Source organism: Lytechinus variegatus, chromosome 3, assembly GCF_018143015.1.
Source record: "Lytechinus variegatus isolate NC3 chromosome 3, Lvar_3.0, whole genome shotgun sequence".
In the NCBI taxonomy this organism is placed as follows: domain Eukaryota; kingdom Metazoa; phylum Echinodermata; class Echinoidea; order Temnopleuroida; family Toxopneustidae; genus Lytechinus; species Lytechinus variegatus.
The window spans coordinates 64,781,942-64,805,988 of NC_054742.1; the positions used below are offsets into that span (position 1 = coordinate 64,781,942).

Genomic DNA, 24,047 nt, shown 5'->3' on the forward strand with positions numbered 1-24,047 from the left:
GAAAAATTGGTGGTGCCCAAAAAAATGTCTCTGCCGGGAATCGAACCCGGGCCCCCAGCTTTGAACGCCGGTGCCTTAACCACAAGACCACAGAGACGGGTTAATGCCTAGGGCGACCCCGATCCGATTGACCGTTGGATAGACAGATACCAATTATAATTTCCTTTGTCGGGTGAAGTTGGGTTTTGAACAATGACAAGCCGCCTTGCCTCAGCTGGATCAAGCTGATTGAAACTCACATTATATATATATATATATATATATATATACTGTGACTCAACAGAATATGATAAACAAAACATGTTATGCACTGGAATCTTGTTCAGAGGTTTTGCATGAATATCCGCTCACCAATTTTTCTTCCACTTTTCCGACTTGACTCCAGGATGGACCCCTTCAGTGTATTTCACAGCGAGATCATCGAATGTGTCAAAGAGGTGTTTGATTGGTAGTGGTACGATGTCTGGCTTCTTGAACATTACTTCAAAGACCCCGTCCACACAGGGGCTAATAGCAGCCTACAGACAATTAATTGAGTGTATGATATGATGTACCATGAAATGTGGGCAAAATATGTCTGAATGGCAGATACAAGTCCAGAATAATCTTAATGTAGAAGTTATTTTTTTTGTCTACATATTACTCTGTAACCAAATTATGGAAAGCCAAAAATGAAGAAGTTTGTTTAAATCGTATCTCTCTTATGCTTAATTTGCTCTTTCCTCATACTTTAGTACTGAAGAAAACTACTCTAGTTATTATTCCCAATCAGTTATGAATGATTTGAGCGCTGAATGAGCAGATAAATTGAACCTGTACTGTAAGAGAATCATATCACAATTGGCTATCCAGGGGTTAAACCACAACTTTAAGAACAGAGATTAAATTAAACCCTAAGTTCAGAATATGGACCATATTTTAAGCTCATCATTTTTACAATTATTTCTCATTTAAATTTTCTTTGCTAACTTAGATATAACAAAAGAAAAGAGGTGGTGAAAATGAATTAATATTCCCTGCTTGCCATTCATTGATGGGTGGACATAGAAAGAGCATTTCAACTCTAACTTCATTTTCATCATCGTTTGTGAATACTATGTAACTTCTGAAGGTTTCCATGGCAAAGAAGAATAGTGTAGTATGTTTCACGGTACACCATGTATCTTTCTTGGGCAAGTGTTTGGGCAAGTCCTTTCCTTATGATATGAGAAAGAAATAGTATTGGTAAGGTAGCACCCACTTTCATTGTCAGCATATGAGGAATTGCAAGATTTCGATCCAAGTTCTCCCGCTTCTGTTGGATATGGGAGGGCATAGCACTCTCCTTCATCTTAGCTTGTTCTTCAAGATCCTGTACAAAGCAATTGTATTTTGTTATTTCATATGGTACGTCATAGCACTCTCCTTCATCTTAGCTCGTTCTTCAAGATCCTGTACAAAGCAATTGTATTTTGTTATTTCATATGGTACGGCATAGCACTCTCCTTCATCTTAGCTTGTTCTTCAAGATCCTGTACAAAGCAATTGTATTTTGTTATTTCATATTCACAACAATCACGATTGATTGTGATTTTATCGATCTTGATTTATGATTGAATCGTCAAATGAAGCCAGGATCTTAATTCATTAGTTTATAATGCACCTTGCACATTTACCTTGGACTGCATGCTAAAATTCACTTGATCATATTTCTGACATGGAATTTATAGAAGTGATCTCATTGTTAGCTCATTTCTCTTATAAATGTTTGTATATGTTATGCACCAGTGAACATCAAATTTCCCGTACAAGCATAGTTCATTTTTTAATTTGATCTAATTCAACAGAATGGTAACTCGATCCCTAAAATTATTCTGAAAACTTATATTCTGCAATGCAGCTAGTACGACATAGCCTTGTGAATCAAATGAATATAGGCAGAAATCTGCAAATTTTCTTACTTTGAATACTGATTATCAGTTGGTTTCATAAGGTTTGGTTATTAATTTCTTGAAAGTCAGTTTCTTTGGTAAAAAAAAGTTACTCAAGACAGTTATACCTTCAGATGAATGACATTTGAAGCCTCTTGAGTGAGTTGTGCACCGAGAACATCCACAGATGTTGGGGGTAGTAAACTTTCATCTTAAAGGGATTAAACCAAAATAATTGCTACTTTCCACACATGAAAAATGACAGACATGAAAAATATAATCATATTTCATATGTAATATATTGTTAATCATAGTTCCAAAGGCTGATATTACCTTCAAGGAAACTATTTAAGAGCAATGTATAGAATGCAAGAACTGTCACCATCAAACTTGGAGAAAAAATACCCCTCTTCCTTAAATCTCTTGTCAAATGATTTTTTTTTCATATTTCGATATTTTTATTGATACTTTCAATAAAACATGTATATATAAATCAATAAGGATACATTCATATTTGTTTGTTTAAACATAGTAATGTATACAACAAAGTAAGTCCAGGTACATTGCATCATGTAATAGATGAGGTAAGTATAAATAATGAGAGCATTGACAAAAAAATACTAAACATAAAACATCGCAGTCACAAAACTTTAACCTTAGTACAGTTTCCGCTGACACCGGAATTGCACAGCAGAGTGACAGGCGAGACAAAACAATGGTTTCCTTTAAGTATCTATATTGAATCATTTCAGAGGAAGATGAACCATGACTTTTAATACATCTACTCTTTTTACTAAAATCGAAAAGATACGTTTTAATGAAAAGGGTGGAGAAAAGTAATTTTAAAAAGTCCCATCAAAATCAAGTACAAAATGATAAAGGTTATCAAAATCTAAAAGGTCTTATTTTCAGTTTCTTTTGCAATCGCCGATTGGCAACCTTATGCATTATACTGCTTGTCTTTGTGTAAACTCAACATGTTGTGTTGAATAGGCAGACATTTTCCTAAGATATACCTTGGGCTATAAGGAGACAAGCTGCTCCTTGACTGTATCTGCAATTCATATCTTATGTCCAAATACCTTTTCAACATTAAATGAGCATGAATTGAAACAATTCAAATGCATTTCAATGATCTTTTGGTCCATTTTGGACCATTCCGAGTAAAAACATGTTTTTTAATTCTCACTTATAATTGCAATAGTCTTATGAAAAACTAAATTGTCATGATGCACTTCCCTATCATGTGAACATAAAATTGGGTATAAAAGAAATATACATGTACCTGTCTTCAATTTTTTTTCTATATATTTAAAAAAAAATCTCTGTGGACCTAACCCGTTTTGCAAGTAAACTGAAATGAATCCAATCTCTTTTGATAAAAAAAAGTGATTTTTCTTTGCCACTTTCATTAACGTTTTCATTTGAATTACAAATTGTCTTTGATGTCATCAGAGTGACTAAAAATTTAGAGGTTTAGAGACAGAAAACAATAAAATATATAAACCAGTGGAATGCCTCTGGCCGTCTCACCTGCATCACGCGGTTCAATATAGCAGCAGTGCTGACTTTGAATACTACTCTAACTCGCACAAGATGTTCAGTGATACATGGTTACTCTTATGTCCTCTTTTATGAACTAGACCAATAAACTTAGAGATATGATGGTTATTCAACAAAAAACCCCAACATGGCCAAAGTTCATTGACCTTACATGACCTTTGACCTTGATCATGTGACCTGAAACTGGAACAGGATGTTCAGTGATACTTGATTACTCTTATGTACAAGTTTCATGAATCAGATCCATAAACTTTCAAAGTTATGATGGTAATTCAACAGATACACCCAATTCGGCTAAAGTTCATTGACCTTTGACCTTGGACATGTGACCTGAAACACGCACAGGATGTTCAGTGATACTTGATTACTCTAATGTCCAAGTTTAACGAACTAGACCAATAAACTTTCAAAGTTATGATGGTAATTCAACAGATACCCCCGATTCGGCCAAAGTTCATTGACCCTAAATGACCTTTGACCTTGGTCATGTGACCTGAAACGCGCACAGGATGTTCAGTGATACTTGATTACTCTAATGTCCAAGTTTAATGAACTAGACCAATAAACTTTCAAAGTTATGATGGTAATTCAACAGACACCCCCAATTCGGCCAAAGTTCATTGACCCTAAATGACCTTTGACCTTAATCATTAGACCTGAAACTTGCACAAAATGTTCAGTAATGCTTGATTACTATTATGTCCAAGTTTCATGAATCAGATCCATAAACTTTCAAAGTTATGATGGGAATTCAACAGATATCCCCAATTCGGCCAAAGTTCATTGACCCTAAATGACCTTTGACCTTGGTCATGTGACGTGAAACTCATGCAGGATGCGCGTTTCCGTTTTACACCCTGGCGAAGGCATTTTCCGGAAAAGTAGCCAAAAAGCGACTAGTGAAGAGTCTACACACGTCGCTGGTTGCATGCAGCGTGCGACACAGGTTACTGATCAGAGCACAGAGTTCCTCGGCACTTACTGGCACTTCATGTACAGAGAGAGCGGCAGTCAGGAGTGAAATCCGAACATGCTTTTGCAGTCGCGTTGTTTATGATTTTTTTTTCTAAAAATAAATTATTAACTAAATGAATAGAATGACAGACAAAATCAAAATAAACAGATACTTATAATGGAAAGACAAATTGAAGTTTGATGGATTGATACACTTAGAAGCTGCCGAAAGATAGATATAGAAGACTGATAAATAGATAGAGACAAGATAGACAGATAGATAGAAATAGAGAGAGAGAGAGATGGGTGGATAGATAGATAGAGGGAGAGAGAAAGAGGGAGAGATGGATGGATAGATAGATAAATAGAGAGAGAGGGGGAGAGACAGAGAGGTCGATATATAGAGGGAGAGGGGGAGAGAGAGAAAGAGAGAGAGAAGGATACTAGATAGATAGATAGATAGAGAGAGAGAGAGAGATGTTCGGTAGATAGAAATATGGACGGACAAAGAGAAAGAGAGAAAAAAGACAGACAGATGCTAGATGGAAGGAGAGAGATAGAGAATTTGAGAGACAGATAGATGTTAGATAGATAGAAAGATAAAGAATGAGAGAGACAGAGAAGATAGACAAATTAACAGATAGATAGATACATAGATATAGATATATAGATAAAGAGAAATAGAGAAAGACAGACAGATGGATAGATAGGTAGATGAGAGATAGATAGATGTTAGATAGATAAAGACAGAGAGACAAAGAATATTAACAAATTAACAAATAGATAAGTTAAAAAAATAGATAGATAAACTGAGAGAGAATAAGAGAAAGACAGACAGATGGATAGATAGAGATATTAAATAGATAATTAAAGAATGAGAGAGACAGAGGAGATTATTAACAAATTAACAGATAGATAGATACTCTAGTTAAAAATAGATAAATAGATAGAGAGAAATAGAGAAAGACAGACAGATGGATAGAGAGATAGAGAATTTGAGATAGATAGATGTTAGATAAAGAATGAGAGAGACAGAGAAGATTATTAGATAGATACTGCAGTTACATAGATAGATAGAGATAGAATTTGAGAGATAGATATATAGACAGAGAGAAAGACAGACATCAGCAAATCGGCAAGGCAAATGATCAAGGCAAACATTCGTATTGAACCTGGAAAGTATAAGCTCAGCTGCATTTGCAAAATTGTACGGTATGTTCTGCGGATAACTTCGGTGCGGACTTTGGATCGCGCGCCCAGCTGATAATGTAAACAAACGTAGACGTAGACTCTTCACTAGTCGCTTTTTGGCTACTTTTCCGGAAAATGCCTTCGCCAGGGTGTAAAACGGAAACGCGCATGCAGGATGTTCCGTGATACTTGATTAACCTTATGTCCAAGTTTCATGAACTAGGTCCATATATTTTCTAAGTTATGATGACATTTCAAAAACTTAACCTCAGGTTAAGATTTCGATGTTGATTCCTCCAACATGGTCTAAGTTCATTGACCCTAAATGACCTTTGACCTTGGTCATGTGACATGAAACTCTGATAGGATGTTCAGTAATACTTGATCAACCTTATGGCCAAGTTTTATTAACTAGGTCCATATACTTTCTAAGTTATGATGTCATTTCAAAAACTTAACCTCAGGTTAAGATTTGATGTTGACGCCGCCGCCGTCGCCGTCGGAAAAGCGGCGCCTATAGTCTCACTTTGCTTCGCAGGTGAGACAAAAAATGAATGAACATATTAGCATATTGACTGGAATTAAACCAATACATTCTTACATTTGTCAGAAGAAACCTCATTCAAATCAAGAGTTTTATATCCATCATCCATGCCAGCTTGACCATATTGCTTTGGTATCAGTGCTACACAATCTCCATTTCGAATCTTTTGGGAGTAAGGAGAGTTATCAAAAATGCAAAGTGTGTAAAATAATTGAATTAAATAATTGAATCAAAATATGAGTGAGTGTATACCAGTAGGCATGCCAAAATTTAGTCAATCAGAAACAGCACATTGAAAGCCAACATCTCATCAGAACTCTTGGTCCGAAATATTTCGAAAGATGCAAATTTATTTAGGAAATTAATTTATTGTGCGCATGAGGTGGACTAAATCTGTTGACGAAATTAAGCTTTTGATATCAAAATGTTTACCATTTTGTTTAACCCACCTAATATAACATCTTTCATAAACTATGGATATTGTTTTTTTTTCATTAAAATTACAGAATAATAAATACATTGAGGATTTGCTGTACATCCTGTATCATCAGAACATACACATATTAATGTAACCCATGTGGTCTGTGCCAATGAATTATACATTACCCCCCCTTTATTGACTTACCCCATAGCTTGTCATTGTATTGGCAATGGTTTTCCCTTGACTCTCCGATGTTTCCTGAAGCAGTACTGACTGTCCATTGCCTTGCACCCACACTGTAAAATTAAGATCGATCACAATTTTGATAAATGTGAATGACAGTAGTGCATTCACGACATGTATTTCTTTGTAGTTTCAATTCCAATGAAATGTAATATATCTATTCATTTTACACACCACTTGCGCACACTGGCAAAGTGTTTATCTACATTTGCCACTCTCCACCCAGGTGTGGTAAATAAGTACCATGAAGGAAGAAATTCTTGTAATGCTCTGAGCACCTATATAGGAAGCCTAGCTAAAGCCAGGTAAAAACAACATAATCTTGCTAAGCAGGGCCCGCTGGGAGAACAGTTTTCAGAATCAAAAGGCTATACTGGGTAAATATGACCTAATTATTATTAATTATCCATTATCATTATCAATGAGGTATCATTAATATTTCCTTTGATTTCACGTTCATAATCTCACCAACGTCTACAGCATCCACGTCTCTGGGAAGCAGACAGTATCCTTCCCTCCACATAGAATCTAGAACCTTCCTTTTGACCTGCTTCACAGTGTCAACATCCAGGGCATTAACATGAAGATAGATATGGCCGTCTTCATCCACTACATCTAGACCCTTCAATCAACAAAAATTGTAGAAATCATTAGCAGATAATAAATATTAAGAAATTTCTGGGTGCATTTCTCTTTTGTGCATCAATCATCATTTCATTTACATGATCGGGATAAGTTATCTAACGCTGTAAGTGTAGGCCTGTGTGCAAGTCTGTTCTCAAAGGCCTTTCAAATCACAGTATAACAGATTTAAACACAAGGGCCCATATTCTGAACTCGGGTTTAAAGTAAACCCTGGTTTTAAGTTGTGGTTTAACTATGGATAGCCAATTGGGGCACAAATCCCTAACAGTACAAATCCACTTTATTAACTAATTTGACACTCAAATTGTTCATAATTGTCTGGGAATGATTACTGAAGTATTTTTATTCATTATGAAAGCAAAAGGAACAAAATAGTAAACATAAAAACATACTATATAAACAGAATTTTTGAAATTTTGGCTCCCCATAATTTTAGCACAGAGTTAGATCATGGTCTAAGTTAAACCTGACTTCAGAATACAGCCCCAAAAAATGTAAAGTAGGGGTTGGGAATGGGAGTAGATTATATCTTATGTGAAGTGGGAGTGAGAGGAATAGGAGTGGGAGGAGAGGGAGGGGGTGGAAGAGTGGTAATTGAAGGAGTAGTAGAAGTGGTAGTGGCAGTAGGAGAGGGAGAAGGAGTAGGAATAGGAGTGGGAGGGGAGGAGTAGGAGTGAGATTAAATGTGGGAATGGGGATAGGAATGGGATCGGGAGGGGGGGGGGGAGTAGGAGTGGCGTGGGAGTGAAAAGATTAAGAGTGGGAAGAGGAGTGGGAGGGGAATAGGAGGAGTGTGAGTTGGTGTGGGAGTAGGAGCAAGAGTAGGAGAGTGAGTGAAAGTGGGAGCAGAAGTAGATGTGAAGGAGTAGGAGTGGAAGTGGGATATAGTTAGGAGTGGGATTAGAAGTGGGAGATGGAGAATTAGGAGTGGGAATAAGATCAGGAGTGGAAAGTGTAGAAATGGGAGAGGGAGGAGTGGGATTCGGAGTATAGGAGCAGGAGTGGGATTTCATTTTTCATATTATCATAGAAGTAAACATTTACATATCGATAAGTCAAGGCAATTGTAATGTAGCCATAGGATATTGAAAAAAAATCTATCATGATGCCTGTACGCATATAAATTCCAGGACAGTATCGGCACACCATGTACTTACAAGAGAGTGAAATTTAATGATCTGATCAAACAACTTGCTGTACTCTAGCGTATAGTATGCCTCGCCTGTTCCCTCATCTATCGGGCCTTTCTCAGTCTGGGTTTTAATTGCTTGATACAGCATATATAGAGGATAAAATGTGTATTTCTATAGAGAGAAAAACAGGTACAGGATTACAAATGGAAAAATGAACCCATCTAAATCCAAGCTATCATTATGTATTGAAATTTGCATGTAATATCACAAATTTCCAGTTCATCATTAAACAGTATATAAGGAGAATTACAGTTGAATTTACATCTCATTAAGATAATCAATCGAAAACTGTTGTTTTTCATAAATTTTCATCATAACGACTTAATCAGTGCAAATACAAATTTACCAATTGCATATCTGCCAACAATTAGAAAAATGCAGAATGCAAAAAAAAATCTGGTACCAAAATCAATTTCTATTGTATACATGCAGGTATGTATCTTATTATTTCTTATGTTTTTTTTTTCAATCTTTATCTTTTTATCATTATTTCAACAAAATAAATAAAATGTCAAGGGGGGGGGGGGCTGGAAAGGCCCCTCCAAGATAAGCTAGGATGAAGGACTGGGCAATTAGAGTTGTATCAAGGACTGGATGGGGGGGGGGGGAGGGGCACGGATGGGTCTCCAGCAAATCTTCCCCCATTTTTTTTCTCTCACCAAATTTGAGAAATCAGGATATCCTTATTCTTGGCCATTTTTATAGTTGAAAATCAAGATGATCTTGATAAAATCAGAACAGTTGGCAAGTCTGCAATGGTGCCTCTTGAAAATACTTTTCCCCTTTATAGAAACACCCAATTACCTCCATGTAAGAGAACATAACCAAGGCAAACCAGTTGCTGAGTAATCGTTCTGTTATTGTTTCCGTGCTGCATACATGAAGAAAATAAAATATTTAAAACATGAACACTTTTTCTCTAAAGTAATATAAAAAATGTCATCAAATGCCTGTAACACAAAGATTAGCAAAGATTGTAGGACACTTTTAAACAATTGATTGCACTGGCAACAATGTACAATCAATCGTGTAAATCAAGCGTATGATTAATCACTCACTTTTGTGTTATGGGTCCCAGATGGTTTCAGAGGCAACACTTATATCTTACATACTTCAATACTAGTACATCAATCAGAAAGTGAGTGTTTTACACTGTTATACAAGTAAAGAGCACCGGCTCCACTCCCTACACTCTTGTTAAAAAGGTTAAGAAGTAAAGAAAAGTCAAGAATCACAAATTTACAAAAAAGAGAGGAAAATATGTGTAACTTTGATGTAGACATATAATAGCTACTGCAGCCCATGCGTGCAGTGGCATTGTACCTGATCTAACCTTATTTACAATGGACTATTTGCTGTGCCAAATTATAGTTTAAGCAATTTATTTAATACGATACATAAAGAAGGAGAGAGTATAAATTATAAACAGCACTCAGCAATAACGTTTGTATTTTTCATTTTTTCCTCTATAACTATGACGGTATTTCCCCCCTTCTTTAAATGAACGACTCTTATAGCTTCCCTTTCATGACAGTAGATGATGACAGTTTCTCAGAAAGCTTGCTAAGTACCCATCCCCCCTCTGATAGGAATAATGCTCTTTTTGAAGACCATATCGTTAGAGAAATTGGCAATTATGTGCAAGAAGTCAATCACATCTATGATATTAATGACTCTGCCACCCAAATCCCTTCGTCTTCTTATTTAACAGAAAATCATTTCAAAAATTACATAGACTCACAGAGGAAAAATGACATGTTTTTTCTCCACTTAAATATTAGAAGTGCTCACAGCAATTTTGACAAGTTTCGTTCCTTCCTTGAAAACGTAAATCTCCCTAAGACCTCTATTATTGGTTTTTGAGCGAAACCTGGTTTAGTGAAACACCTAATTACTTATACTCACTCCCCGATTATAATATTGTCACAAAAAATAGATTATTGAAAAGGGGTGGCGGTGTTGCGCTTTTAATACCAAACTGCTTTCATTTCTCCATTTTAGAAGACATATCTTATATCGATAACACAATCGAAACTCTGTTTGTTGAAGTTCACATCCCCAGACGTAAGAACATGATAGTTGGTGTTATATATAGACCCCCTCAATCCAATTGTAATAATTTCAATTCACAAATTCAAAATATTTTGTCAAAACCTTCTATAACTAATAAAGATTGTCTAATTATGGGAGACTTTAATATTAACCTTCTTACATGTACCAACGAAAGGGCAACTCAAGACTTCTTAGATGTATTCTTGTCTTCATCGCTTCTTCCTGTTATAACCAAACCCACTAGAATAGCGGATACTTCTGCAACCCTTATTGACAATATTTTATGAATTTCCATCCTTTGCTTCGAACTGGACTTATAGTTACTGATATTTCTGATCATTATCCAATCTTTGTTAATTTACCATTTGAACCAATTTCTCAAAAATGCTCTAATCAACCTAACAAGTATAAATTCACCGATGAAAACATCATCACCCTACAAAATAATTTAACTCATACTGATTGGTCCACCATATACTCTAGTGAAGATACGAACGCCTCTTATGGTTCTTTCATGACCACTTTTACCTCCTGTGTCGATAATACCATCCCTCGGGTCAAACCAAAGAAATTTAATCGTAAAAAAACTCCGATATCTCCGTGGATTAATAAATCTTTATTGCGATCGATTAACAGGAAAAATAATTTATACTACAGATATATATGCGATCAATCTGATTCTAAACCTGACCTAAAGCAGAAATATGTCAAATATAAGAATACTTTAACAACTTTATTACGTGTGGCGAAGAAACAGTTCTACGCACATCAGTTAGCTTTATATAAAAACGATATGAAAAATACCTGGAAAGAAATAAATAAAGCACTTAATAGATTTAAAAAGACCACTCAAATATCTCAATTAAATATTGATGGTAAAACTATTGACGATCCCCACGCTATGGCGGAATCTTTCAATTCTTATTTTTCTTGTATTGGTGAAAATCTTGCCCGAACGATTCCTAACTCATCTAAACAGTTTCATGATTTCCTAACAAATCCTAACCCCAACTGCTTTTTTTTCAAGCCTACTAGTGCTCATGAAATTATCACTATAGTAAGTAAACTGAATTCCCATAAAAGTCCCGGGTGTGATGGGATAAATAATTACCTTTTGAAAAATGTCATACACCAAATCGTTGACCCCTTAGTTTATATTTTCAATTTGTCCCTTTCTAATGGTCAAGTACCCAAAGACATGAAAGTTGCTAAAGTCATACCAGTCTTCAAAAAAGGTGACAATGACTTAGTAACTAATTATAGGCCAATTTCATTATTAACTTCACTATCAAAGATCCTTGAAAAAATCGTATATACTCGTATAATTACTTTTTTAAATAAACATAATATTCTGAATAAAGAACAATTTGGGTTCCGTGAGAAACATAGCACATCTCATGCTCTCTTAGCATTTACTGATAAAATTGCAAGGGCAATTGACGCTTCTCACCATACTGTAGGCATTTTTTTAGATCTTTCCAAGGCCTTCGATACTATAAACCATAATATATTATTACGTAAATTGTCACACTATGGAATTCGAGGAAGACCTTTAGAGTGGCTTAGTAGTTATTTAACTAATTGTCAACAATTTGTTTTTGTCAATGGTGTATCTTCTTGTAGTAAAGTTGTCTCTTGCGGTGTTCTGCAAGGGAGCTTATTAGGTCCACTTCTTTTCCTCATATATATCAATGACATTCGAAACTCTTCTAATTTCTTGGAATTCATCCTCTTCGCCGACGACTCTAATATTTTTTATTCTCATCCTGATCCAACTGAATTGATCGACAAAGTAAATGAAGAACTTTCTCATGTTTCAGAGTGGATAAAAGCCAATAAGCTATCCTTAAATCTGCAAAAGACAAAAAGTATGCTCTTTAGTAATACCCTGAATAATTTTCCCAAACCTGTTATATTTGATGGTATTGTTATTGAAGAGGTTACATCGACCAAATTTCTTGGAGTCACAATTGATAACAAACTTTCCTGGAATATACACATTGATAATGTATGTAAAACAACTGCCCGTAACATAGGTGTTATTATGCAACTTAAACATGTCCTTCCACAAACCAATTTACTAATGCTCTATTTCACACTAATTTCACCTTACATCAACTACGGGATACTTGCTTGGGGCAATGCCTGCTCTTCGTTACTTAACAGATTATATTTACTTCAAAAAAAGATACTTAGAATAATATTTAATGCTGAACCCCGATCTCACACAAGTGACTTATTTCGAGGAAACAAACTCTTAAAGATATATGAGTTATATCAGTTACAACTAGGCCTCTTCATGTATAATTTACATACGAAAAACCTTCCGTCCATATTTTCTCCTATGTTTGTTTCGAATAACTCGATCCATTCATATCCTACCCGACAGGCTAGCTGCATTCACTTGCCATTAAAGCGTACTCTTTTTGCTCAAAAGACATTTGTTTATACAGGACCCAAACTGTGGAACTCGCTACCGAACGAAATTAAAAAATCTCTCAGTGTTCTCTCATTTAAATGTAAATTGAAAAAGTTCTTACTTCAAAGATATTAAACTACTCACAAATGCGCAAGCTTACATGACAACACTGTCATCTCAAATGCTGTTGCTACTGTCAATAGATAATCTGTAAGCTGACCTCTTATTTCTTGTGTTATCTTACTAGCCCTATATGTGATTATATGTAATTGCATTGTTGTGTTTTTGTCTTCATGTTATGTCATGTCTGTTCTACTTGTCCCTCTCTCATGTATATCTCGTCTGTCTGTCTGTCTTTCCCTCTCTTCCTCCTTCTGTTCTTAGTATCAGGTGCACTATTATTATTCTATTATATTATTATTATTCTATTATTAATATTCTATTGCTATATAAGTAGTAATATATATATTGTTTCCCTTTTCCTTTTTTTTTTAAAACTGTACCTATAGCAAGAATGTCCGTTCTTATTTATTTATTTCCTGTTTAAGGATAACTTATGATTATTACATACTGTTATTTTAGGGAACTTGCCTTGTAACAAGCTTTGCTTTTTTTGCATGTTCCCCCCATATCCAAATCTGTTCATTATTATTATATGCTTTATCGTTCAGTAACATCAATTGTGTAATTTGTATGTATGAGTTATATTATATACTTTGTGATATCATGGATATGGAAATAAATGAAATGAAACTTTTAAAAAGTGAAAATAGTGATAAACCAAAATGTTACTTGACGAAGAGTGCATCCATCAGTCTTCTGGATTCAGATGCTTTTCTGATTTCATCTTCAACCAGTGACAGCAAAACACTGAAAAAAGGGAAACAATAAGGAATAAAATAAGAAGAAAAAAAGATGACGAAGAAAAGGAAAAAGAGGAAGAAGAGGAGAAAGAAACATATGTAGCAGAAGAGGAAGAAGAAAGAAAAAATAACAGAAAAATAAAAAGTATGAGAACAATTAGAAAGACAGAAGAACATATTTCAGCCAGCATCTTTTACTTTTTCATGATAATATGCAGGTATGATTTTAATAATTATAGGAAACACCTCAACATAAAATTCAGTTAATTGCCACTGAAATTAGAGCTAAAAATATTACTCTTGCAGGTCTTATGACTTTATGACTTACTCTGTGAAATGGATGGCCATTCCTTCGCTGACGAGTGATATTGTCAAAAGAGAGGCGATGATTTCCCTGTTTAGAAGAAAAATGAATTAGCTTCAAGCTTATTGAATAAATACCAATAAAAAGGGATTGGGTCATGATATGTCAAGCGAAAACAAGTGGACTAGAGACTCAAACCAACTATTTTTCAATAGAAATTCATGATCAAAACAGGGTTTTAAAAATAAGCGTTGAAAATGTAGTGAAATAACATGTTAGCCGTATTGTTATGTACCAGCAAAAGCGTTTCATCTATACTGGAGATTGTTAATTACACTTCGTATTTCTGAAGGTTCGTAATTCCGAAGGTTCTTTATTCCGACACACGTAAATTGCCTATACCTCGATGTTCGTTAATCCGAAAACGTAAATGGGTTTGGTAATCCGAACATTTGTGGCGTTATTCCGAGGGTTCGATATTCCGATAACGAAATGAGTTTCGATGTAAATGAAATAAGGTTCGTTGTTCCGAAGGTTCGTTAATCTGAAAACGAAATAAGGTTCATTAATCATTTCGTTTTCGGACTAACAAACCTTCAGAATTACGAACCTCAATTAGTTTTTGGACTAACGAACCTTCGGAATTATGAACCTCATTTCGTTTTCGGACTAACAAACCTTCAGAATTACGAACCTTCGGAACATGACGAAAATCTCTCGTTTGAGGGCTGTATACCCATTTTTCCTTATCAACAAATATCTTCTCCCAGTAATACAAATCCTATTGCCCTCAAGAGATTAAATTTAAGTATAGAAACACCTGTTTCTTGACCTCGGTCCGCGAAGATAATTCACCCCAGCATCTACGGTCACAGCAGGGGGCCACACACGATGGATTGCAATGTGTGTAGTTCCGGCGAGCGCATGGCCATGGATGTATACACGCGTTGATAGAAAGTTTTTTCTTTCTTTCTTTCCTTCTTTCTCTCTCTCCCTTCCTTCCTTTCTTTTTTTTTTCTTTCTTTCTTCTCTCTCTCTCCTTCCTTTCTTTCTTTCTTTCTTCCTTCCTTTCTTTCCTTCTTTCTCTCTGTCTGGCTGTCTAATTCTTTTCTTTCTAGACTTATTTTCTTCCTTCCTTTCTTTCCTTCTTTCTCTCTGTCTGGCTGTCTAATTCTTTTCTTTCTAGACTTATTTTCTTCATCCACCCCCTTTTGATCTACACCTCTAAAGAACGTGCATTTGCCAATCATATCTGTAGTAAGGCCTATGAATGTCCTTTTCTCAAAGCTGAGGTGTAGGCCTATACATAGAACATTAAAATACAAAGACCAGCATTATGAATCACAATGTTTGGATAGCATTTCATTGTTCTATTCATATCTATTCAGAACGTTTTCTAATTCACATGCGTTATTAGCAGGTGATCTTCTTTATCTCCCATTATTGTTCTTATTTTGTAGGCCTATAGCCTGTGTCTACGGTAAACCTCCCTCTGAAATACCTTTCTTGGTTTCATGTTTTCTTTCAGATTTGTTTCCACCAAGGCGTGCCGGAACACTTTCAGTTTTTTTTTTTTTTTTTTTTTGGGGGGGGGGCAAAATCCCGAAGGGGGCACAATATTTTTGAAAGCGTGAGATACGGAAGCGATCGAGCGGGAGAGGGTGTGGTTGAGGGTGTAAAAATTGAGTGTAAAAGTTGCGTTTCTAAGAGCATTCAAAAATAAATTTCTTGAGAATTAAACAGTCTTGGGGTTCTTTTTGATCCTGTTTCCTCCCTTCTGACCCAGACTGGTGTTTCTTCATGATCAGGGTCGCAGTTCCAGCAAATTACGAGCCTTATTGCAAACTCTATTGTTTTAAACCAATGTAATATAGGCCTTTTAAAGACTTTAAGATGACAAACATGCATGACCGTATGCATCCGGGGGCCACCGATCGAGAGGGCAAAATTCACCCAAAGTGTGCACGAAATCTTTCAATTTTATTCTAGAAAATGCAAAAGCTCCCCCATCACCATGGGAGGAAATCCCAGGGGGACAGGGGGGACGCGTCCCCCTACCATTTTGGAAAGGGGTACATAATATCAAATGTCCCCCTACTATTTGTGCTCTTTTATTATGGAAAAAATACATAATTTCAAATCGAAATTATATCCTCGAATTTCGAAATATATATAAACAGATAGTTTTTGTTAAGAACTTGGTTAGGAAAAGAAAAGGCATACCGGCCCAACTATTCTCCAACTCTCATCTAGCCCTTTATACCAGCCAAAGAGTGATGACATTGATGACATCGATGGCCATTGTCAATTTCATAACTAATAAAAATGATGAAAAAAGAAAATCGCCTCTGAATTTAGTGCATAGACGGTTAGACGAGAATGTTCCATACCCAGTAAAATCATACCTTTGTTAATCCAATTCACTTTCCCTTTATTCCAAATTTACTTGGAATATACTGAGAATATTTTCATTGTTTGCGTACTCAGTATAAAGAATAGTTTTCATGAGTTATGATTAATCCTTCACAATGAACTTTAACTATGCTTTATCCCCCAAATTTGTTTTTAAACACTCTATTAACGAGACTTATACTCCATTTTTACACAAAATTCCTGCCGTGGGAGGGGTCATCATAGGTAGATCAAGGGGCGAAGCGGCGGAAGGTGAGGCGAAAAATAAGAAGAAAGATAGGACCGGGAAGAAAGTTGAATGATGGAAGGGAGGTGAATAATTGGGAAAAAAGAAAACTTTCAGGACATGTTATAAAAATAATAAAATCGCTTGCGCTTTGCATAAATACATGCACAGCCATCTTTTTATTTCAAAACGTGCTTGATTTTTTTTCACTTTTTTTGATCGAAATATATAAAATCAAATCATTTATCTAAGAAGATATCCATCTTTTTCATAATTTGTAGGTTTAGATATTAAAGAAAATTAGCTTGCCATTCGGTTTTAGTCTGAAATGTATTCATTAAAAGGTTAAACGTTATCACACTGTAATAAGATGGAAAAGGGGCTTTTCAAAGGTATGTTTCACAGAGGAACTGTTCGTCAAAAGACGCCAGGCTTACTATGATAATGTCATTGCTCCGTCAGGGGCAAAATTGTTCATTTTTGACAATAGAAATGACAATTTTTGGGCATAAAAGTGCCTTCATCGTATACTTTTGTCCTTTAATTATTTAAAAATTTATCATTTTTCTACTTTCAGGGGGGCACATTGGGGGGGGGGGCAAAATCTCGTTTTGCCCCCCAAAAAATTTATTTGGGGGGGGGGGGGCAAGTGCCCCCTGCCCCCCTCGCTTCCGGCGCCCTTGTTAAAGATATATAGAGAGAAATAGAGATGGGGTGGAAATTCCACCCCATCTCTATTTCTATTTCTCTCTCTCTCTTTCTCCCGACAAAAAGGACAGGGCGCTAATTTTAATCACCTCATATTAGCAGAATGATAAATTTTGAACTAGAAAATAAAACAGACATTTATCACAATCAAATATGGGCATGTTCAAATGGGTCGCTTGATCAAAGATAAAAAAGGACACTGCAAAGGAACTTTCACTATGAAAAGGGGGCTAAGGGGGGGGGGCAAAAAAACAACTTTTTTTAAAGTGATTATTCAACAAGATGTACTTGAGGAAGGGGAACATATTAAAAATGGGCACTGAAGGGATCGGGGTTCAACGGGCACGCGGTTTTGTAAACTAAGACACGTGATCGATCTTTCCAACACTCCATCTTCCCAACTCATCAATCGCCTGAACTCGCTCTCCAACGATGAACATTTTGACTTACAAAAAAATTAGCACAACATATCTAAGTTAGACATTTAATGGTGGAAACTAAAAGTATAAACGACCCAAAACAAACGGTGGAATGGATGCAGCGCACATGGGCAGTTTACCGGAGAACCACGTATGGTGCAATAATACGTTTGCGATTAAAAAATAGTTACAGGCATAGTTTGTATTTAAATTATGAATAAGACTTTGGGGTAAAAAAAAATAATGATTTCATATTTTTGTGCATATCAGCAGCATGATTATTATACTTTGTATGTTGGTATGCCATTACTTCTATTTTTCGAACGTTAAGACTGTATCATTGCGCGAGTGAACCCATTTTCTTGCTGGACGGACAGAAACTATGCATGCATCGCGGTCCTTGCATGCTAAGCATACCGTAATTTTTATTCGCTTACTTTCCTTATTTCAAGGTCGATTTTCTTCGTTCGAAATTGAAAATGGACTAGTATTGGATGTCTGAATGTAATATGCCTTTGAAAACGTGATTAATATCGAATACAATAATTTCATTCCGAAGATCCTTCTACAGGCAGACAAGTCTTACGTAATAGCACAGCGTTGTTTATCATTTCGTCCTTGGCTCAACGCTCATTTAGCTGGCCCGTGGTGGTGAAATCGAGACAAGGGGATTACCTGGCCAAGATGGGTTTATCGGGGTTGGAAAAGTTTCCAAACGCGAATCGGGGTATAAAACCGCAGTTTGCAGTCCGAAGTGAGGTCGAGAATCAAACGGGACATTTTCGTAATGATAACAAAGCTTCGGAATTACGAATGTATGCGGAGATTATTATGATGACCATGATTGTCAGTATTCATAATTAAGATAACTATCATCAGTCTAATACCATTAATTATCATAAGTGTAATTATCATCATCACATCATTATAACTTTTAATATCAGTATTTTAAAGGAAGAAAATAAATAAGTATTCATTGCACCTCTTCAAATTCAAATTCATGTTCATGTTTTTTCAATTCCAACAGAAAAATATGACACAATTTGATAATGCAAATGAATGTTAACAAATTTTGTACACATATTCTTTTCTATAGACAATTTATAATACACATACCGGTACACTACTATAAAATTGTCAATATCTGGAAATAAATGGATTCACTCCAAAGCATAGCTTGTGTAAAAAAAAAGAAGCTGTGATTTGCCTTTGAATAGGCAACAAGATGAACAGGGCTTAAGAAACTTGTATAATCAAAGTCTGGAATAGCATCACAATTTTGATACCTTTCACGGCCATGATGTTCTTTCTTTTTCTCTAATTGCCTGATGAAGTCCATCAAATTGTCCTTCTTCTTAAGCATACGATAGAAGGATATTACAGAGTGCTCCATAAAGTCTTCCATGTACTGCAAATGAAAATAATATGTAATGCTTGTATACAAGCTTTCATCCATCAAAGACATAATTAGGGGAAATAACAGAGTGCTTACTTAAATCTTCCTATCTTCAATCTTCCTGCAAAATAAAAAAGTAATTCTCGAGTCCAAGTTTTCCACTTGCCAAAGAGATTTTGTTTTTAATGCTACTGTATATATGCAATGGCGATTTGCGAAGTAAAATGAATGAATCAATCGATCAATCAATCAATCAATCCATCCATCCATCAATTATTATTATTATTTGTTTGGCATCACATGCCTGGGAGGAGAAAAGCGAACTGAATCACTATGACCCGCAGGTCTCTCCTCCCGATGATTGGGGGAATGCAGGTGGACCACTACACCGGGGTTTCCCCCTACTCTTATACGAATAGTGTAGTGGGTTCTTAACGTGCAAAGGTAGTGACTCTCCTCTACACGGGGCCTCCATTTAACGTCCTATCCGAGGGACGGAGTGTTTTCCATTGTAACATAGCCTGCATCTATGAAAAATGGGAGAGACGTTTACACACAATGCACTGGCTTCAGTCATCCGCCGCAGGGTAGACTCGATCCCACGATCTTTGGTTTGACAGGAAGACGCGTTACCGACTGAGCCAACACCGCTCTCTCTCAATGAATGAATGAATGAATGAATCAACCACATCCATGCATAAAAAAGACAGAAGAACTATTACACTAATCCATACACATGCAACATCGAAAAACACTGTTTCTTAATAGTGCAATTAGTTGACCAATATTTTTCTGTCAACCATAAACTCTATATACCCACTTGCAATATTTTAAAAGGAAATGAAATCTACATACTATTCTTCGATTCTGCGAACATAAACGGTATATACTTTCATATGCTAAATAAACACTAATTATTTGATGTATCGTCGTGTACAATGATATATTACTAACCTCTGGGTCAGTTGTTTCTGGTTGAACACCTAAGCCTTTAAACAACATCATAGTCACATATTGGACATGTCCTATGAAAGGTACCCCATGTTTCTGCACTCTGTTGTCAGCTTCAGATAGGTCCAAACTGGTGTTTCCCACTTTAAAAAAAGCAGAAAGATTTAGTATGACCTAAGCAACGCCATATGAAGGTATGATATAGACTAGGTGTATGTGAAATTTGTGTCATCTCCCCCCCCTCCTCAAATGTAAACATTTTCAAGTTTGTGCCCCTGATTTTGGCATCCTGACCATGTTTTCTTCCTCTGGACACACCATGGATTTGAAAAGAAAGGGGAGCACAAGCTCTGGTTTTCATTTTGGCCCGGCCCTTAAAAATGCAAAGTATAAATATACAGATATATACAAAGTGAGTAAACTGAAACTACACAATTATGTATACAATAGATTGATTCAAAATGTTACGCAACAAAATGCAAGTTTGGTATGTTCATTAACATAAAAACAATGTGAAACCAATGTTCAAAAGTAAAGATACCAAGACTGTGATAACAGTGACAAAACTTTTAGAATGAATAGGTAAACATAACTAACCAACCGATGAACATTTTGACAAAATAAAAAAATCACCAAATATTGAAAGTCATTTCGTCCAAGTAAACATTGACAAGCAAAAAAAAAACCCTAGAAATTTGATGTGTCCAAAGGACACAGATACCCCCGCTTAACGCAATCAGAAATTTATAAAATATGATTGAACATAATATGCAGAAACCAATATGCATATATATAATGAACTAATTTAGACCTTTGAACCAACTCGCATATATAATGAGCTGTGACCTTTGACCTGCAGACTCCGAATTCAAACTTAGCCTGTATTTTGGTGTCATCTACCTACACACCAAAAAACTTTTAATTCCATGAAATATTTTTCAAGTTATTGCGCGGAAATTAAGTGGGGGATGGACGGACAGGGCCATGAAAAGGTTGTGACTTGTGTATGAACAACATATTCCCACTAAAAATATATTAATGATTTTTTTTCATACTGATGAAAGCACCCTGATTATATAATAAAAGAGAAAGGAATATATCATCAAACAAATGAATAATTATAATACAAACCTTCTTGTATTCTCTTGAGAATGTTACTACGAACCATTTCAACCTCCTCCTTCGCTCGTTGAGCATGACGCTGTTTCTTCCTCAACCATATAAGCACAATAACCATGAGCGTGATGGTGACAATGATTCCCACAACCACTACAGATATTATAGCAGCCCACGGTGTATCATTATTTGAAGACCATGCCGAAACAAAGCCAGGATAAAATACCAAGTTCCCATGTCGAATCTAAGTAGACAGTTTAAGAATTAATATACAGATAAAGAAGTGTAGTTTAATGGTTGCATGCAAATGTTCACTTTTTAATCTTCCTCAATATCAAGAGCGATGTCAAAAAGAGAGCTGTCATGATTTTTAAGGTGTCTGTTTCATCATCTTCAGTACTCGCCAAGTCTAAATTCATGCCCTTGAATACAGAGTTAACAGTTTGTTACGATTCACGTCTTGCAAATATTGCTAAAACTGTTGTAAAGTCAAATTTACATTGATAAATCAAATATAAGATCTTAGAATTCGAAAAATATTATAATATATATGTATATAGCTATATATATAACAAAATAATGCTGAAGATAATGTTTGATTGCCAAATTTTTTTTATTGTAAACATTGCAAACTCTTAAAGAAGACGGAGGACCATCAAAAATTCTAGAGAACAATTAAAAAATTTACTGGCTATCAAAGCATTATCTTCAGCATTAAGGCCCGTTTACACAGCATCCGGTACGGCGACCGTGCACGGCATTCCGGCACGGCATACGGCTAGTCGTGCCGATTTCCAGTTTCCACTGCCCCACGGCACGGCAAAAAAGCCGTGCTCGGATCCCGTCCGGCAGGCAAAAACCGTCCGATGTACCCATGAAAACCCAAGGCAAAGAAGCCAGCTTCAGGCGTGGCAAGAAGTAATTTTTAGTGGTTTCGTGTATCTATGTATAAATAAATCTTGTATTAAATTCCACCAAGAAGCCTCAATCTGATGGACTGCTCATTTGACAGACACAATATTCTTTCTGTTATTCACTCATCTATACGGGATTAGATCGTTCTATTTAAATGTAATTGAATTTTGTCATGATTAATCTTTTTATTTTACACTTTGCTTTCCATACTTCACTTCCCATTTCTATGCCATTGTCACCTGTTCATCTCATTTCTTAGTTACATCACATTTTATTGCCATTCCAACTTCACTTGTTTCTATTGTTTTCTCATTTATATTCAGAACATTCTTCTTCATTCATGACCTCGATCGTGCTCATTAGTTCACCTTTCACCCTTAGTTCTTCACTTTTCTCGACTCTTCTACTATATTCTCTCTGTTTCTATTAAATTGGTTATACCAAATAATTTCTGAACATATTTGAATACGGTATATTATTTGTTAAAGGTCAATTCTACCCAAGAAAACTGTTGATTTGAATAAATTAAAAAAAATCATACTAGCATAATTCATGCAGAATCGGATGTAAAATAAGAAAGTTATGAAATTTTAAAGTGTTGCTTATTTTCACAAAAGAGTGATATGCACACCTCAGTGACATGCAAATGAAACAGTTGATGTCCCTTACTATTTCTTTGTTTTTATTTTTGGAAAAATACAATATTTCATTTGACAACAAGGACCAACTTGACTGAACCAATGCTAATTCTACATGTTTAGGGAGGAATTGATCGTTGTTCTCTTGACAATGAGAAGAAAATTACATTTCATATTTCACATAATAAAATACAAAAGAAATAGTGAGCGAATGATGTCATCAGTCTCCTAATTTGCATACCGATCAGGATGTGTATGTACAACTGTTTTGTGAAAATTAAGCATAACTTTGAAATGTCATAACTCTCTTATTTTACATCCGACTTTGATATTTTCAGTGTTGTGCTTGTTGAATATTTCTCTTATTCAAATCAACTTTTTTGTTGGGATGGACTTGTTCTTTAAAAGCAATGCCAAGTGAGGTCTGGCCCAATAAATAAGAGCAACACTGGACTTCATTTTGTCGACATCTTTAATTTTAGTTTAGTTCAGCTCCAAATATATTTTAGGTTCTTCAGCAATCTACATTATATTTGTTGTTGAAACAAAAGTGATGCTCATTAATTTATTACAGAAAATAATCATAAGAGATATATAAACAAAAAAATGCATGGGGCGTCAAAAATTTTCTTAAGGATGAATGTATTCTTTTTATTTCACCATCAACTTTCTTTTGTCAGTATTTTTCATGTCCAAGGGCCCATTTCAAAAGTACTTTAACATTATGGCAACTTCCATGGAAACCACAATTATAATTGGATGTTGCGCCATATTACCATTAAAGACAAAGTTATGATAGTTGTACCTCTCTATGAAGCAGGCCCCAGGAGTGTCATTGCCATTCTGTTTAGAGATGAAATTTTGTTTCTAACATTTTGACATATTTCAAACAATCCTAGATCTCTGTTTCCAAAATAAAACATTAGTCCAGAAACGTTCCGTCCAGTACCCATCATTTTTATTT

At 35.5% G+C, this 24,047-nt stretch overlaps 1 protein-coding gene across 1 annotated transcript in view; it reads right to left on the reverse strand.

Moving 5' to 3' along the window:
• Positions 1 to 24,047, reverse strand: part of LOC121412114 (plexin-A4-like) — a 92,732-nt gene that overhangs the window by 25,362 nt on the left and 43,323 nt on the right. The window contains 14 exon segments of the mRNA XM_041605020.1: positions 352 to 518; positions 1,241 to 1,351; positions 2,039 to 2,121; positions 6,220 to 6,325; positions 6,788 to 6,879; positions 7,295 to 7,448; positions 8,629 to 8,775; positions 9,469 to 9,535; positions 13,928 to 14,005; positions 14,327 to 14,392; positions 19,354 to 19,475; positions 20,418 to 20,557; positions 21,546 to 21,774; positions 21,890 to 21,952. Of these exon segments, the coding sequence (XP_041460954.1) occupies positions 352 to 518; positions 1,241 to 1,351; positions 2,039 to 2,121; positions 6,220 to 6,325; positions 6,788 to 6,879; positions 7,295 to 7,448; positions 8,629 to 8,775; positions 9,469 to 9,535; positions 13,928 to 14,005; positions 14,327 to 14,392; positions 19,354 to 19,475; positions 20,418 to 20,557; positions 21,546 to 21,774; positions 21,890 to 21,952 (1,625 nt within the window).